Here is an 18,161-nt window from a genome sequence, read left to right on the forward strand (position 1 = left end):
TGTTTTGTATAAAATGGTTCAGATTAATGTTAAAAGTTTATATTTAATTTAAAGTTTTTAGTTTTTAAATTAAAATTATATATAATTGTGATATGAAATTTTCAAAATATTAATATAGAGTAAAATATTGATTAAAATATTGATTAGGGAAAAAAAACATTATATATATATTTATTTTTATTGTAAATTAATTTATAAATATGTAATGAAAACTAAAGATTAATTTTAAGATGTAATTTTTGTTTTGTTTTATGGATGTATGTTTTTTAAAATGATTTTTTATTAATTTTTTGTTTTTTTAGTATATATTTTGATGAGTTTTATTTGAATTTTAGTAAAATATTGTTGGAATGGTGAACTTGAGTTATTAAATCTATACATATAAAGTGTTTCAAGGTTTTTAAGGTTCTAGATTTATATATGCATTCAAAAATTTATTTGGTATTGAGGATCTAAGGATTGAGTAATAAATGCAAAGGAAACCGCCAAACAAGGTGGTTAAGGAAGTGATTTGTGGGAGGGAAGTGAAGCTGCCACTACATAAAGCAATGAATGGTGAGGATGTGCCATGCCATCCCTCATTAGTAGGCTCGATCTATAGATATTATTAATTTCAGTGGTTTCTCCCACATGCATCCATGTTGCCATGATCTTGTCAAATCTTGCACTATTATGAGACCTTGCTCATTTATGGCATTCTCTTTGACAGGGATCTATTCCTTTTATTTGCTTCTTCCTTTTTGCAAGGAGGACATTCTTACTTCTTATTTTTTCCTCCCTAGTTTCTCTGCTTATGTAGATAGTTGTTTCCTCCCCCTCTTCAGTCTACTAGAGTGGTTTCAGGTCTAGCCACCAACGTGATCCAAAATGGTAAAGCATAAACAAGTGATCCATTGCTACAGAGAAAACTTGACCCATCTTCATCAGTAGAAGCAACTGCACTACATCCCCAAGGAAAGATATGGAACAACAAAAGAAGATAGTATCTTGTATCTCCAAGTCGAAAAAAGTCCCTTAATATGAAATCACCTCTACAAGTATAGCAAAGAATATACAACATGTGCAAGATCATGAATTATTCAACAAATTTATGGGCCTCTGGTCAACTAAACAAGCCCTAATATAGTGGATACAAAAGCATTGTTAGCCAAAGGGTGACATAGTACTAAAGTTAGGGTCTAAAAGTTTCTCCACAACAATCTTCAACAACCTAGATGAGAGGAAGAGGGCTTTTTAGAATGAACCACACTTTTTCAACTTTGTGGGGTGATATATGTGTTTCTTGATAGAAAGGTTTTATCTAGACAAAGAGTATTTCATGACAACACTAGTCTAGTTGATATTGTATTCATTACATCATAAATTTTAGGATCAAGAGATACTAAAAGGGAATGGAAATTCATTGGGGACCTTTGTAATGATTTCAAAGGTTGCAAAACAAAGATGATACACTTTTTATGCATGTGCGTGTGTGTGATCCGAATTGGATCATTATATTGTTTGTCATCCATCTCGATGCATTTGGAGTGGAAAAAGTGGAGGAATCAACTCAAGGGACTGTTTTTACCGGCGGGACCCAGTTTGGCGAAACGGGGTTTGAAACCTTCCGAGAGCATTTTGAGGCATCAAACGATGTTTTTTTGGGGTACAACTTTGTTGCTTAAGTGCAACACCTTTTCATGTTATTATGTTAAAAATAGCAATAAGAAATGTTAAAAATAACATTGCTATAAATAGCATTTCAGGATATATTCCAATTTTAATTTGTCCTTGAATTAAAATTCGAATTTAGTCTCACCAGCTATTTGAAAAATAATTAATTAATTCATCTTGAGTTAATTAGTTGGTGAAATTCAAACATGAAGTCTTTGTGAAGACATGCAACAGTTATCCCTTTGATTGAGGGAGTTATCCCTTAATTAAGGAGATAAGGATGAGTTGTATTTGAGTTGTAATTAGTTAGCTCAGTTAACTGAGTTAAGTCCAGTTAAATTAGTTCCAAACAGTTTTTGGAACTAATTGTGAGTTCAGTCAGTTAATGCATGCATGCATGCAACTAGTGTTCTTGAGATAACTGAATATTCTCTCATAAATAACTCATGCATGTCAGTTCAGACAAAGACCTAGTTGAGATTAAAGGCAGGGACAGTGTATTATTAGTTTCTAGAATATTCCTATGAGAATATCTCTTGCATGCAGAAGGAATTCATTCCTTGAGGATTGCGCAGTTACTATAGAGGTCAGTGCAGTGTGTGAGGTGAGAATCACACAGGTGGCAGCGGGAGGACCAAGGAGAAACTGCGCAAGGAAATAGGAGGTTTGGAGGACTAAAGAAAGGAATATGTGTTGTCTATTCTGTCTATGAGCAACAGTGAGGGATTGTACTGAGAGCTGGATATCTTGAGAGCTAAAGCTTTATGTAATCCTGAGACATTTCCACTTGTATGATAATACATAGCGAGATTTTTAGCTGAGTCTTTCCCCAGAGTATTCTTCTGTGTTTCATGTGTGATTGAATCTTCTTCTCTGTTATATGTGTTCTGTTTGATCTTGATCAAAATTGATTAAGCTTCAGCAAGTTTAATAGTAGAAGTAGATTAAGTATTTTGCTTTAGTACATTGCATAATCAGTTTAATCTACAGTGAGAATTTCTACATGGTATTAGAGCAAAGGTGATCAGAGTTGTGAACAACATATTGAGAAGGGAAAAGTTCGAAGTTTGAAGTTCTTGATTGTAGGTACAAAATCGATTTCTTATTACATCTCAAAGTTCACCAATGGCGATCAATGGCTTGAGACTCAAGTATGCCCTAGATGGCAGCTCGAATTACATAGCATGGAAGGATTGTATGGAAGCGGTGTTAGAGGACAATGGTTTGAAGGACTTCATTGATCAAGAAGTCCCCAATCCAGCAACAACGCCCAAGAATTGGCGGAATGAAAGAAATGTGTGACGAGAGCGAGGAGGATTCTTCTAAAGGGAGTTCGAGACCATATTGTCTCGAGTCTCCATGGGAAGGAGACTCCGTTTTCAATGTGGAAGACATTGAAGGATCTATATCAGAACAACAACGACCAGAGGAAGCTGGCGCTGAAGGACAAGCTTCGAAAAATCAAGTGTGAAAAGGGTGACACGATCTCTACATATATGAACAAGCTCACCACCTACAGAGATGAGCTTGGAAGTGTAGGAATCACGATCGTTGATGATGATATGGTGATTCTTGATCTCCTCGGTCTTCCTAAGAGCTGGCATAGTTACCAGGACTCAATGAATGGAAGAGAGAAACTTCTAGATTGGGAACGACTGTGGTCAAATCTGATGCAGGAGGAGATCAGAAGAAGCACCAGAGATGGTTCTTCATCTAAGCATGATGATGAAGAAAATCTAGCCTTAGCAAGTAAGGCGCAGAAAGGGAAAGGGAAGGCTTCCCATTCCAAATCGAGTTCTTCCCATGGTGGGAAGAAGATTGAAAAATCTAAAGTGAGATGCTTTAATTGTCATGAGGTGGGCCATTATGCAACTAATTATCCATTGAAGAAATCCAAGAAGGGATCCTCGAAAGGATCAGATGGTGAGGCACTGGCCTCACAGTTTGAATTGGATTTTACCCTCATCGCATGCATGGTTTCATCGATGGTGGGTTGTGTTTGGTACCTAGACAGTGGAGCCTCATTCCACATGACTGATGATAAGAGTTTATTTAGTACCTTTAAGGAGAAAGACCTCTAGATGCGCATAGAGATGGGCGATGATGGAAAGTACCATGTTTCAGGGGAAGGTACGGTTGTGTTTCAGAGGGAGCATGGAGCTCCTCTCACCCTGGCTGATGTAAAGTATGTGCCTGGACTGAAGAAAAACTTGGTATCGATCGCAATGTTGGAAGACAAAGGCTATGATGTAGTCTTCAGTAAAGGAAAGGCGTTCCTGAGACACATAGCCATGGGTCAGACCAAGAGGATTGGGATTCGAGTGAATAATCTCTACAAGCTGGAGGTAGATGATGGTGCTGCATTGAGTTCCAAAGCAGAATTGGTGCAAAGCCAAGATACTGGCGAGTTATGGCATAGAAGGTTGGGCCACTTACATCATGGGGCCTTGAAGATAATGCAACAGGTTTCTACCGGACTTCCCAAAGGTAAACTTGAGTAAGTGGACACATGCAAAGGTTGTACCTTGGGTAAGTATGCAAAATCTTCCTTTCAGGATCGAGAGAGTCGAGCTGAAGCAATCTTGGAGCGAGTTCATACAGATGTGTGTCGATCATTCTCGATAGCCTCCACCGCTAAACAAAGGTATTATGTGATTTTCATTGATGATTTTTCTCGAAGATGCTGGATCTATTTCATGTAGAAGAAGGATCAAACCTTCTCAAGGTTTTGTGAGTTCAAATCCTTGGTTGAGAAAGAATCAAGAAAGAAGATCAGGACCTTGCAAAGCGAGAATGGTGGAGAGTATGTCTCTCAAGAGTTTAAGGACTTATGTGCAGCAGAAGGAATTAAACGAGAGTTGATGACACCTCATAACCCACAGCAGAATGGGGTGGCTGAGAGGAAGAACAAAACGATTGTGGGAGTAGCTCGGGCGATGTTGCATGACCAAGGCCTACCACTTCATTTGTGGGATGAGGCATGCAACACAACGATTTACTTGTAGAATAGAAGCTCGCATTGCATACTTGGGATGAAGACACCAAAGGAAGCCTTCTCCGGGAAGAAACCAGATGTGGGTCACTTCAGGATCTTTGGCTCATCGGTTTATTGCCATGTGACCAAGGATGCTCGGAAGAAGCTAGAGTCGACAACGGAGTTGGGATACTTGTGGGGTACACTGATACTCCCCACAACTATCGGGTGTATTTGCTTACCAGTCAAAGGGCAGTGGTTCGTAGAGATCTTAAGTTCGATGAGCTGAAGGCCATGCGAGTTTCCCTTGAGAGGGAGCTCAAGTTGCAGGCAAAGGAGGAACTTTTGGTTCCTAAGGAGGAGGAGCCTCAGACTGATGAGGAGCAGCTAAATGTAGAGGTTCTAGGAGTGGAGACATCCACTCATGCAGAGTCTTCCAGAGATGGGCGAAAACGCACAAGGGAGGCTGACAAATTGTTGATGGATGCAAGAGAGAATGTGGGAGAACCATCTTCTCAGCACAGACGGAGGAGGTCACCTGATAGGTACACTGGATACATGGCCTTTGTTGGGGAATGTGTAGAGACCGAACCATCTTCCTTTGAGGAAGCAGTGTAGCAGCCAGTTTGGGTTGATGTTATGGTGGAGGAGTATGACTCCATAGTTTGGAACAGTGTTTGGGATGTGGTTCCAAGAGCGGAGAACAAGTCAGTTGTGAGTTCTCGTTGGCTTTACAAGGTAAAGCATGTTGCTGATGGTAGTGTGGAGAAACATAAGGCAAGGTTTGTTGCCCGTGGTTTCTCACAGGTCGAGGGGATCGACTATGATGAGACTTTTGCTCCTGTAGCAAAGTACTCATCTATCATATCGATGTTGGCACTATCAGCACAGATGGGTTGGAAGGTCCATCAAATGGATGTGAAGACTGCATTCCTCAATGGCAAGATTGAGGAAGAGGTGTACATAGAGCAGCTGGAAGGATTTGAGACCTTCGATCGTGAGTCACATGTGTGCCGACATAAGAGAGCTTTGTAAGGGCTAAAGCAAGCACCTCATGCTTGGTACACCAGGATCGACAACTACTTCACCGGGTTGGGCTCCACAAAGAGTGAAACGGATGTGAACTTATACCACATCATGGTGTAAGGTAAGCAGTTGATCATTGTTCTTTATGTTGATGATCTAATATTGACAGGTGATGATCAGTTGATCATGTCTTGCAAGGAGGACCTTGCAAGAGAGTTCGAGATGAAAGACATGGGTCTCATGCACTACATTCTAGGCATGGAAGTGTGGCAGAAGGATGGGGAAGTGTTTGTGTCTCAAGGCAAGTATGCCAATGAGATACTCAGGAGATTCCACATGGAGAAGTGAAATCCCATGCAGACACCTCTAGCAGGTAACTGGAGGAAGGAGGATGCTACTTCAGGAGAAGTAGTAAAAGCTATTGTGTATCGGAAACTTGTGGGTTCATTGATGTATTTAGTGAACACAAGACCAGATTTGTGCTTTGCGGTGAACCAACTGAGTCAAGCTATGGTTTAGCCTACCAAGCTGTTTTGGAAGGTAGTGAAGCATGTTTTGAGATACCTCAGAGGCACATCTCAATATGGATTGTGGTAAAAATGGTCAAAGGGAGTGAAGCTATAGGGCTTCACAGATGTAAATTGGGTAGGGAGTCCATCAGATCGGAAGAGCACATCAGGAGGAATTTTCAACCTTGTTTCAGCTATAGTTTCTTGGTACAGTAGGAAACAGAGGTCAATTGCACTTAGCTCAATAGAGGCTAAATACATGGCTGCAAGTCAGGCAGCATGTGAGGCCATTTAGATGCGGAAAATTATAGTTGGTTTGTTTGATCAGAGGATGGATCCAACTGTGATCTATTGTGATAATCAGAGTTGTATCAAACTCTCTAAGAATCTAGTATTTCATGACAGGTCCAAGCATATCGAAATTCAGTATCATCATCTCAGAGACTGTGTGGCGAGGAGGATCATGTTGTTGCAGTATATTTCGACCAAGGAGCAAGATGTTGACATTTTGACTAAGGCATTGTCAAAGTGTAAATTCGAGTTCCATAGAGACAGGATCAGGGTGACATATAATCCCTTTCTTGTTGAGAAGGAGTGTTGAAAATAGCAACAAGAAATGCTAAAAATAGAGTTTCAAGATATATTCCAATTTAATTTGTCCTTGAATTAAAATTGAGAATTAAAATTCGAATTTAGTCTCACCAGCTGTTTGAAAAATAAATAATTAATTCATCTTGAGTTAATTAGTTGGTGAAATTCAAACATGAAGTCTTTGTGAAGACATGCAACAATTATCCCTTTGATTGAGGAAGTTATCCCTTAATTAAGGAGACAAGGATGAGTTGTATTTGAGTTGTAATTAGTTAGCTCAGTTAACTGAGTTAAGCCTAGTTAAATTAGTTCCAAACAGTTTGTGGAACTAATTGTGAGTTCAGTCAGTTAATGCATGCATGCATGCAACTAGTGTTCTCGAGATAACTGAATATTCTCTCATAAATAACTCATGCATGTCAGTTCAGACAAAGACCCAGTTCAGATTAAAGGCAGGGATAGTGTACTATCAATTGCTAGAATATTCCTATGAGAATATCTCTTTCATGCAAAAGGAATTCATTCCTTGAGGATTGCGCAGCTACTACAAAGGTCAGTGCAATGTGTGAGGTGAGAATCACACAGGTGGCAGCTGGAGGACCCAGGAGAAACTACGCAAGGAAACATGAGGCTTGGAGGACTGAAGGAACGCATATGTGTTGTCTATTCTGTCTATGAGCAGAAGTGAGGGATTGTACTGAGAGATGGATAGCTTGAGAGCTAAAGCTTTGTGTAATCCTAAGATATTTCCACTTGTATGATAATATAGATAGCGAGTTTTTTAGTTGAGGCTTTCCCCAGAGTATTTTTCCGTGTTTCATGTGTGATGAATCTTCTTCTCTGTTATATGTGTTTTGTTTGATCTTGCTCAAAATCAATTAAGCTTCGGCAAGTTTGATAGTAGAAGTAGATTAAGTATTTTGATTTAGTACATTTCATAATCAATTTAATCTACAGTGAGAATTTCTACATATTCTACATACAGAAAGCTTTCCAACAGTGCAAGAATCACGTCAATCGGAGTCCGTGTGCAAAAGTTATGCCACTTAAAAGTTGACCTTCCTGTTTTCACACCTATAGTTCGGGAGGATGTCGCGCCAGCCCCCGTTATTCATGGAAAAGGGGCTAGCCACGTGTTTGTTATGTAAAAGACTCTAGAAGATTATATTTTGTAACTCTAGTTAAGAGTTGATGTAGTCAAACTTAACCACTAGTAGGCTATCAGGCTGTGTTATAACCAGACCACTAGGAGGAAGAGGCATTCCATTCTTTCGAGAGAATTTTGTTCCAGAGCAAATATAGATAGGAGAGATAGGAGGTAGATCATACAGAGAGGATTTGTGCAATGTAGCAGCCCACGGGCCACAGACATTACTTCTTTGTATCTACAACCATATTTCCAGATAGAGAAAGAGAGCGAAGCGACCTCACCTTCTAGTTGGGTTTTCACCCAAAAGTGTTTCCCAGAGAGCATATCTTGTGCCTTATGTGTGTGCGAGCTCATTTTGTCGTTCTCTACGTTTTTGCTTGATTTAATTTTACATGCATGCACTAATTACAATTAATTTTACAGATCTAGAAATTAAATAAAACTGTAATAGTGTAGAATCTCATATTTTTAATATAATATTATCAGATCTGTTGTGATGAACTGTCCAGTGGAATATCCATGGCAGTTTACGGATCATTTGGTATCAGAGCAAGTTTCTTTGGGTATTTTGTGGAGATTGTAGGGATCTAGATCGGTGAGGCCGAAAATTGTAAAACCCTAATCATGGGCGACGAATCTGTAAACGAACCTCGTGATCCTGCAGAGGTGAGTTTTTTCGTGGCTCAAAGAACAAGTTGCGGATATAAACCGCAATGTAAACCTCCTCATGGTGTCCCTAAGCAATAAGCTAGGGATATTTGGAGAAGAAGGGGGTTCGAATGCAGAGGACAAATCAGAAGGGGGATCGAGAGATCGGGAAGACGCAGAGCACCAGCCAAAGAAAGAACCTGAAAAGGATCAACCCAATTCAAGTGTCGTAAACCAATCCCTGTTTAAAGTGGAAGCAAAACTCGATATCAAGTCATACCACGGCAAGATCGATGCTCTGAAGCTCAACCACTTGTTGCAGCAACTGGAAGTTTATTTCAGTGTCCATCAAATCGAGGAAGGGAAAAAGATCTCATTCGCATAGCTGAAATTGGAGGGCCATGCACTGACTTGGTGGGAGAGCCACATGAAAAACCTAAGGTTGGAGGGAGAACCTCCAGTGACTAAGTGGGAGGATTTCAAAACCCTCATTACGTCACAATTTTATCCCATTGAGTATGTGGAAGACCAGTGGATCCAATGGCATTACTGTAGAAATTCTCACTGTAGATTAAACTGATTATGCAATGTACTAAAGCAAAATACTTAATCTACTTCTACAATCAAACTTGCGGAAGCTTAATCAATTTGAGCAAGATCAATCGGAACACATATAACAGAAGAAGAAGAAATCATGCACATGAAACACAAAAGAATACTTTGGGGAAAGCCTCGGCTAAAAAAACCCTGTTATTTGTATTATCATACAAGTGGAAATATCTCAGGATTACACAAAGCTTTAGCTCTCAAGCTATCCAGCTCTCAGTACAATCCCTCACTACTGCTCATAGACAAAATAGACAACACATGTGCCTTCCTTCAGTCCTCCAAGCCTCCTATTTCCTTACGTAGTTTCTCCTAGGTCCTCTAGTTGCCACCTGTGTGATTCTCACCTCACACACTGCTTTGACCTCTGAAATAACTGCACAATCCTGAAGGAGTTAATTCCTTGTGCATGGATGAGTTTCCTTTATAGGAAAATTCCTCCAACTGATAGTACAATGTCCCTGTCTTTAATCTCAACTGGGTCTTTCACTGAACTAACATGCATGAGCTATTTATGAGAGAATATTCAGTTATCTGGAGAACACTAGTTGCATGGATGCATGCATTAACTAACTGAACTCATAATTAGTTCCTCCAACTGTTTGGAACTAATTTAACTGGACTTAACTCAGTTAACTGAGCTAACTAATTACAACTCAAATACAACTCACCCTTATCTCCTTAATTAAGGGATAACTTCCTCAATCAAAGGGATAACTGTTGCATGTCTTCGCAAAGACTTCATGTTTGAATTTCTCCAACTAATTAACTCAAGATGAATTAATTAATTATTTTTCAAACAGCTAGTGAGACTAAATTCGAATTTTAATTCTCAATTTTAACTAAAGGACAAATTAAAATTGGAATATATCTTGAAATGCTATTTTTAGCATTTCTATTTTCTACTATTTCTAACAGAGTTGGAGTATATCCTGAAATGCTATTTATAGCATTTATTGTTGCTATTTTCAACACTCCCTCTCAACAAGAAAGGCATTCAACTCGAACCCGACCGTGAACTTTTGGAATGTTCTACATGCAACACTTCTCTCAAGTGTTGTTGCTGCAACAACTCCAGAAACAAAAAATATCCAACCTGAATCAATATGATGCATCTATCATCAAAGTATCTGAATGTTATTGCCTCTGTTGATTGAAAGCTCTGCACCTCTGTGCTCTTCAATATCTGACTCCTCTAGCCTCTGTCGACTGAAAAGTCTGCACCTCTGTGCTCTTCAGTATCTGACTCCTCTAGCCTCTGTCGACTGAAAACTCTGCACCTCTGTGCTCTTCAATATCTGACTCCTCTAGCCTCTTCAGTATATGCTTATAGAAGTTTTGAACCCCTACTGAGGTTCATCATCAAGACACAAATGGAGAGCTAGATCGAGAGATCTAAAGCTTATAGTAGAGATACAACGGTAAAATCCTAACACTCACCAAAATAACCTTAATTTTTTTTTAGAAAATTAACTAGAAATATTAAAATAATAAGTTCCCTAACTAAAATATTGTATAGTTTAAGTAAAAAAAATTAAACAATGGTTGATTTTTATCATCTAATAAGCTCATTTATTAATGGAAGAATGGTTTATTCACAATAGGATGTTATTACTAGGATTGTGTAAAGTTTAGATGAGCTTGAATGTGTTTTGAGATAATTTAATTTTCCCAAAAGTAACTCTTGTCCTTAACTTTTCCCCATAAAATTTGAACTTCAAAGTTAGTGGAGATTAAATCATTATCATTAAAACACATGTCTAAATAGTTGAATCACATTCTCGTTAAACATATATCCAATTTTTATAATATAAAATTAATAAATCTCTTAAAAAACCATTAAAATTAATAAAAATAAAAATTTAATTAAAAATAATAATATTGATGATTTTAAAAGTGAAATAGATTTGCAAAAGCAACTGAATATTAAGGGATAATTTTTCAAGGTAACCAAATATCTCCGAACTTAATTATAAATAATAAAAAATAAAAAATAAAAATTAACGAACAATTGATAACTTAATTATCAAAAAGGACATTTACCTAAAAATTAATAAATATTAATTATCAAAAGGATATTTTTATTAAAATAAATAAAACTTAAATTTAAAGAAAACGCTATATTTATTTTAACGGCCCAAGACCCAGAGGCATCTGGCAGGAGTGATGAGCCTGCTCCCTTACGGACCACCAGCGGGTTATTTCAGGTGGCGTGGTTTTCCTATCTAACTATGATGAGTCAAACCGACATTCGCGGATAGCAGCCAGAGATGGCTGTCCTCACTGTTGGTTTTGACACCTGAGTTGATAGGTTTTTCCACCTAGGTGAAAAGAAAAAAAAAATGAAGTATAAAATATGAGACAAGTCCATAGTTATTGAATATGGAAAAGAATATTCGTTACTCAAGAGAATAGTAGCTTTGACTAGTAGCTGAGCCCACGGTCATTTTGATATGGTTGACTGGTTGTTTTCAACATGTCAAACAAGCAACCCAACACCTAACTCGCATTATTTGAAATTTTCACTTTTCAAGGAGGTTTCCTTTCATTTTCAAAAGTTCTGAGATTTTTGTTAAAGATTATATATTTCAATCGGTTAAAGTGCAAAAGTTTGAGATTCGGTTAATGATTTTATTTTTCAATTAGGGTGTTTTCAGTTAAAGTGGTAAATTTTGAGATTTGCTTAAAGATTTTTCTTTTAAATCTTTAGATATTGTGGGGATTAAAGCATAATTAAAGAAGGATAAGTGGGGTATGTTTGGTATAAAATGGTTCAGATTAATGTTAAAAGTTTATATTTAATTTAAAGTTTTTAGTTTTTAAATTAAAATGATATATAATTGTGATATGAAATTTTCAAAATATTAATATAGAGTAAATTAGCAATTGTCTCAAAAGGTACAAAGAGAGGCTGATATGATTATTAAAAGGAAGAAACCTTTACAGATAGTCAAGCATATACAAAGCTCGCTAGTGACCAAGGCAATAACCACGATGACCATCTTGTACCAACACATTTGATACTAAAACAACAAAACCAAAACCAAATCATTCATATCAATATATTAAGTTTAAAACACGTTCATACTAAAAACTCAATAGATTATTGGCAACACACTTTATTTTTTTAAATAAAAAATAAATTACACCGTTTTACATGATAAATGAAAAGCGGAGAAATTTGTGATTTGCAAATATTAAAACAAACCACTTACATTGCTGGTTGACACTACAACTAAAACATTAAGTAATTGTAATATGCTTTTCCACATTGTAATTTAATATTTTAAAATAACCACGCGTTATCTAATCTATTTCTATCTTCCTGAAAATTTATTATTGCTAGCATTGAAAACAGATAAAAGCCCTACCTTGGCAATCTCAGATGGAAACTTACCTGAAAATCTGTTACAGTCAATTTGTAGGTTAGATAAATTTCTAGTATTGCCAATATCTTTAGAAATGCTTCCTTCAAAGCCGTTAGAACTGAGATGTAGCAGCGAAACTCTTGGCAATCCCCATTCCAAAATAAAAAATATCAGTTTTTTACCTCAATCATTTTTATTCCAAAATATTTCAGAAATCAAATTAAACCCTGCAAATAAAAATGCAAACAAATTAACCTACCTAGAAGTATGTTCCCTTTTGCATTGCATTTATGCTAAAAGGAAATGAAATGCAAAAAAAACAGGGTGATATTGCATTGCCAATTTGGATTACTCCTTTGGCTCATTAATGGAAGGAGATTAATATGCAGAGGATCATGCAAAATTTGGTAATTGGATGTGCACGTTATCCTCGGGATTTTCTATTTATAAATTTCAGTATTGATTATGCAAGAAAGCAGGATTGGGTTTTGTAATTTGTCAATTACTTTCTTTGGTTGGAGTTTTGATTATAGTTTAAAATTTGGTATTGCCCTAGTGACTGCAACGTGTAACTATGTGATGATACCCGAGCATCTGCGCTCTTCAGTATTGCTCTGCAATAGTTAGAGCTAAAAATTAGCAAGTGTGTCTTTCATAGTGGATGGTGTTTTAAATTTAATGTAATTCAGGGGCATTAAACATGGATTTTCTTCCTGTTCACAACAAAGGTTTTTTCAGAGATTAAAGTAAGTCTCACTACTCATTTAGAACGGCGATTGAGATTCATATATTTGCTTTGTCAAATCCCCCCAACCATTTACCTGAATGACCTAATAGTGACCTAATAAGGGACTCATGGCAGTAGCAGGTTACAAATTAAAGCTAGTTAGAGCTCTAAACTGGCAAGTGCAGTGTTGTGTACTGGTATCTAAATTTTATATGTAATACTTTATAATGTAATGCTTTATATTTGTTTAACAGATTATTACTTGTCAATGGGCATATGCTTTCTTTGTGACCCAAACCTTTGTATTCTATATATCAGAGTCTTCTTGACTGCCTCATACTCACCAAGTTGATGTTATTGAAACTTTATATTTTTCGGGGGAGAGGTGGAGTTGGAGGATGTGTCATGGAACATACATTTTCTGTCTGGTCACGACGGGGAAATTAATAAAAGCCTTTGAACATTACTCAACAATATTTTTAATTTTATGGCCATCCTAATTATTCGTCATGCCTGCCATGGTATGTGACATGACGTTTGCTTCATGAGATGACTGAACACATATGCTTAGGTTTTGGAATTCATCAGTGCACATTATCTTCAACTGTCTTGCTAAGGATGCATGATTCTAAATCTTATCAGTTTATTTGTGTAATTTAGGGAAGATGTTAATGACTTCAAAACATTTTAGATGAATATAGTATAGGTGTTCAATCCTTTTAGTTAATGAAAGGAGAGATTTCTGCATTGTAGATAATTATTCAAATAAAAATATTTAGCTTGTTACTAAGTACATACAAATTTTTGTGAATAAATTAAAATTGAAATGTGGAGTTGGAGCTCCGTGAGAGGTGGTTAGACTTTTACTCTAGTTGCGTTTCCATCTCTGTTATGGCCTCAATGGCCACCTCCTTAGCCTTGCCACAAAGTGCTCTGTCCATCCCCAGTGGAGATTCTGATCCCCTCCCTGTGCCCATTGAAAGATGTTGTTTGGTTCTTTTGTGTCATCAAGCTTTGTAACCTCTACATTAATCACTGCTATTAGGAACCCATCTCTACATACCTCTAAGATAAATATGGACCCAATGGGTGCCCTTGTGTATGGACCCTTGAATCCCCTTAGCATTGGTCCATCTAGCTTTGTACCTCCTCCCTTGACAGATCCAAGATTCTCTTTCAAAGATGCACTTTTGAAAGCAATCTGATAGAGACCTTGATAATAGTTGCTTAGACCTAATGAGTAAGAATGGTAAATGAAGCCCCAACCTCAACCCCAATCATCCTAGTTGTAGTAGATGCAATATAATCATTTTAATTCTTACAATGACTAAAGTTCCTACTCCCCTCTAAACTGAGTTCTCTGTGACACACAAATAGTTGATCCTGCAATGGAATTTTGGATGAATGAATATGTCCTGAATGACATATGATTGTTTTCTTTGTCCGTATGCTGACTACAGTTCCTACTGCCCTTCTACCTGAGTTCTCTTTGGCATATAAATACTAAAATAGTTAATCCTGTAATGGAATTTTGAATGAATTAATATGTCGTGAATGTCCTTATACCAAAATAGAACTTCCAACAACATAGTGTTTAAGTGCATCCATTAGACACAAACTATAATATCTAAAAATAAAAACGCAGCCCAACACATACTATGGTCTAATAACTTATAAAAGGAATATGAATACTTCCAATAAAATAAAGTTCACCCATCCAAAGAATGACTACGCATTCATACTAACCAGTTGAATACTTAAAATAAAATAAAGTTCACAGGTCCAAATAATGACTACGCATTCATACTAAACATCTACTTTGTCTAGGACAATATATAGAAGTTAAAACATTTTCACTCACGAAAAGAAAAGGCTTCTGATAAATAACTCTACCAGACACTCCAAAAGACTTCTCATAAAGGATGTTGTCAATGGCTTTGCCATGGTGATTGATAACTTAATACAATGGTGCTCTGTTGTTTTTATATTTTATCAATTGAATAATTTAATTTTTCATATATTTAGTATCTGGGATGAGAACCCTATTTCAGGCACTCCGATACCACCCGTGAGTTTCCTAAATTTTGAGGGAATCGCCACATGTCCCCCAGACATATTCCCATGTCCTGACGTCCCAGAAACTTGGTGGAACATATGAAAATAAATGGATAAAAAACAGGGTGATATTGTATATGAGAATAAAAGGATTTGGACTTTTATGTATGTGGTGTTTCACTTTCAATGCCAAAAATCTACTAGAGCGGTTAAGAGGAAAGCGATTAATGTTTGTTGGAGACTCAATAAGTCAAAACCAATGGGAATCCATGGTCTGCATGCTTCAAGCAGTGTTTCTTAGCAATAAGAAAACTGTTTGTCAACAAGCTTCAATATTCAAGGCCCTGGTAAGCTGATAAATGTAGTTTCCATGGATAGTTGTGCATTTGATTACATGGTGAGTAATGAAGTCTTACAATCTTCTTTCTCTTAAAAGGATTATGATGCTTCTGTGGAGTTTTTTTGGGCTCCACTTCTGGAAAGAAGTTTAAGAGTTTGACACAAGGTACACCATAGTTATTATGATTAATGCGTGTGTAAACTAAAATGATACAACGTAAAAGTGGGGTATTGGTATGTAGGAGGCTCTTGATCTAGTCTAAAAATTGTATGCATATTCGTTGCACAAACAAGATTTCCAGAGCACATTGAGATGCATTGCCATCTGTTAAAAATTCTCGGGGATGATGAAGCAGCCAGTCATGACATGGGAAGGCAACATAAAACTGGATCATCCTTTGTGATTTCAAAAATGGAATTATTTACATGCCCAACATGGAAGATTTGATTGCAGAACTATTTCAAACCAAGTGTTTAGCCATAAAATACCAAAATGCATATATGTATACTACAAGTAACCTATTAAACCAACAATACAGGAAAAGGATAACGCCCAACCTATTTACTAATTACATTCATAGCCATACAAAACTCAGTGGAGAATATAACCACTGTAAATTATGAAGAGAAATTTAAACACTGTAATTCCATGAATTGCATAAATGGATCTTAACAAAAACGAGAACAAAACAACAGAGTTTGGTTCCAGCCAGAGCTAAAATGCTTAACATCCATAATAATCTAAAAACCCTAAAGTCGACAGAGAAAAGTCACTCTACACATAGAGATGTGTTTGGTAAGTTATAACTAAACATATATACAATGAAAGTATTCATTGGCCTCTAAACATATGTACAATAAAAGCATTCTATCATATAGAGATGTAATTGAGAATGAGCAGCTAATCATATATGCATGATGGGCCATGGCATCGGCAACACCAGTTAGTGTTTATTGTGGTGCCATATTGTGCGAGTTGTTCCTGCAATTGATGGCGCATTTGCCTGTGTGCATCCCTTTCATGGATGTGAATTGTTATCTTAAGTATTTTCCTTATTTTCTTTAACAACTTAATGGCTGGGCGCAAACGGTAAAGTGGCAATGATTGTTGTGGCAAGATCCTTGTCTGCATATCTTGTAACGTAAGTTCCTGTTGCTGAATTTCTTCGCAACACTCATACAACCTTCGTAGGTAGCATGTATCCATACCTGTTGCCATCCAAAAAGGAAACATTGTAAGTGACAATGAATATGTTTGACGATTTTGTTTGAATATTCAAAATAAATTAAACGATTCCAAACGAGTATAAAATCATATGAAACTAAATGTAATAGCAAGCAAATCTATGTGAAACTTGGTTATGTAGTGAGTGGTGTTTACCATGTGGGTAATTCTGGAAGACAGGTTGTACGATTGGCTAAAGTGTATTATCCTGAATAGATTTTGATGCAAGGAATGATTCCTCTTGCTGTCTACGCTTAAGATATGGATTCTTGTGCATTTGTGCAATGCGTGAGAACGGGAATGCTGGATTGATGTGTATGTCTGCTAGTGACCGCACTCTTGAAATTGTAGTGAATGTTAGCCCTTGGCGTTCTCTGGTGTCGATGTCCACTGTTGCTTTGTCTAATGTCATTCCTTGTGACTTGTGTATTGTTAAAGCCCATGCCATTTGAAGTGGTATCTAACGTCGTGTACCCCTTGTGATGGGAGAAATGGGTACATATGTTGGGTGTGAAATGTCCCACGGTGTTCCTCTGTATTGTCTAAAGTCAACAACCACAAAGGATGGTAATGCTGGGGGCTTTGAGCCAATTGAATAAAATATTGAGATGACCTTCCCAAGTGCGCCATTGACGAGGCCTGCATGTACCCATAAGTTGCTGGTGAGCATAACTTTTTGTTCATTGCATAAGAGCACCTTTGCAAGAAGATGCTCATCTTCTGTTGTAGCAGGAGTTTTCTGCCTTTGTTGTTCCGCAGAGCAAAGCGCTACTGGGATGTTCAATTTTTTAAGCATTTTCTTATTATGCAAGACAACTGCGTTGTTTGTTGCGAATAGGTGCATGGATTCTTCGAATGTGCATTTCTCTTCATGTGTAAGAGATGAACTTGTTCTTGACATTAGGTGTTGCCAATCTTCAAGTGTAGATATTCCATTCCTAAGATTTGCAAGTATTCGCTGGAAAGCAACCTGGGACGGGCTAGCTCCTTATTGACGGAAAACGGTTGAAAGTGTTATGAATATGTCGAAGCTGCGCCAAAGTGCAGTGCCCCGTGATTTCCCAATGTATAAAGGAATGTCTTTTACAGGTGGTAGTTGGCCTAAATCTCTGACAAGGATAATTGAGCGATTACCAAATGGTGCATTCCGATGAAGAGGGAATGCCTCTCTTAGACGATCGTCAATGCGAGAAAGCATTTTTGGACCAATAAAGCTCATTTCATCAATGAGGATGTATTCTACATGACGGAGTTGCTCTTGCAGGTGTAGGAGCGGTTGGCCTTCGAGAG

General features: G+C 37.3%; 1 protein-coding gene across 1 annotated transcript; it reads right to left on the minus strand.

Annotated features, from left to right (window-relative positions):
• Positions 1–17,331: 17,331 nt before the first annotated feature.
• On the minus strand, positions 17,332–17,772 carry LOC149140219 (uncharacterized). The gene has a single exon (XM_089450929.1). It carries the CDS (start codon positions 17,770–17,772, stop codon positions 17,332–17,334), a length of 441 nt encoding a protein of 146 aa, XP_089307055.1.
• Between the last annotated feature and the right edge of the window lie 389 nt (positions 17,773–18,161).

The sequence above is a fragment of the Pinus tabuliformis genome, chromosome X (assembly GCF_031772625.1).
Source record: "Pinus tabuliformis cultivar Carrire ecotype Pingquan chromosome X, CPIR1, whole genome shotgun sequence".
In the NCBI taxonomy this organism is placed as follows: domain Eukaryota; kingdom Viridiplantae; phylum Streptophyta; class Pinopsida; order Pinales; family Pinaceae; genus Pinus; species Pinus tabuliformis.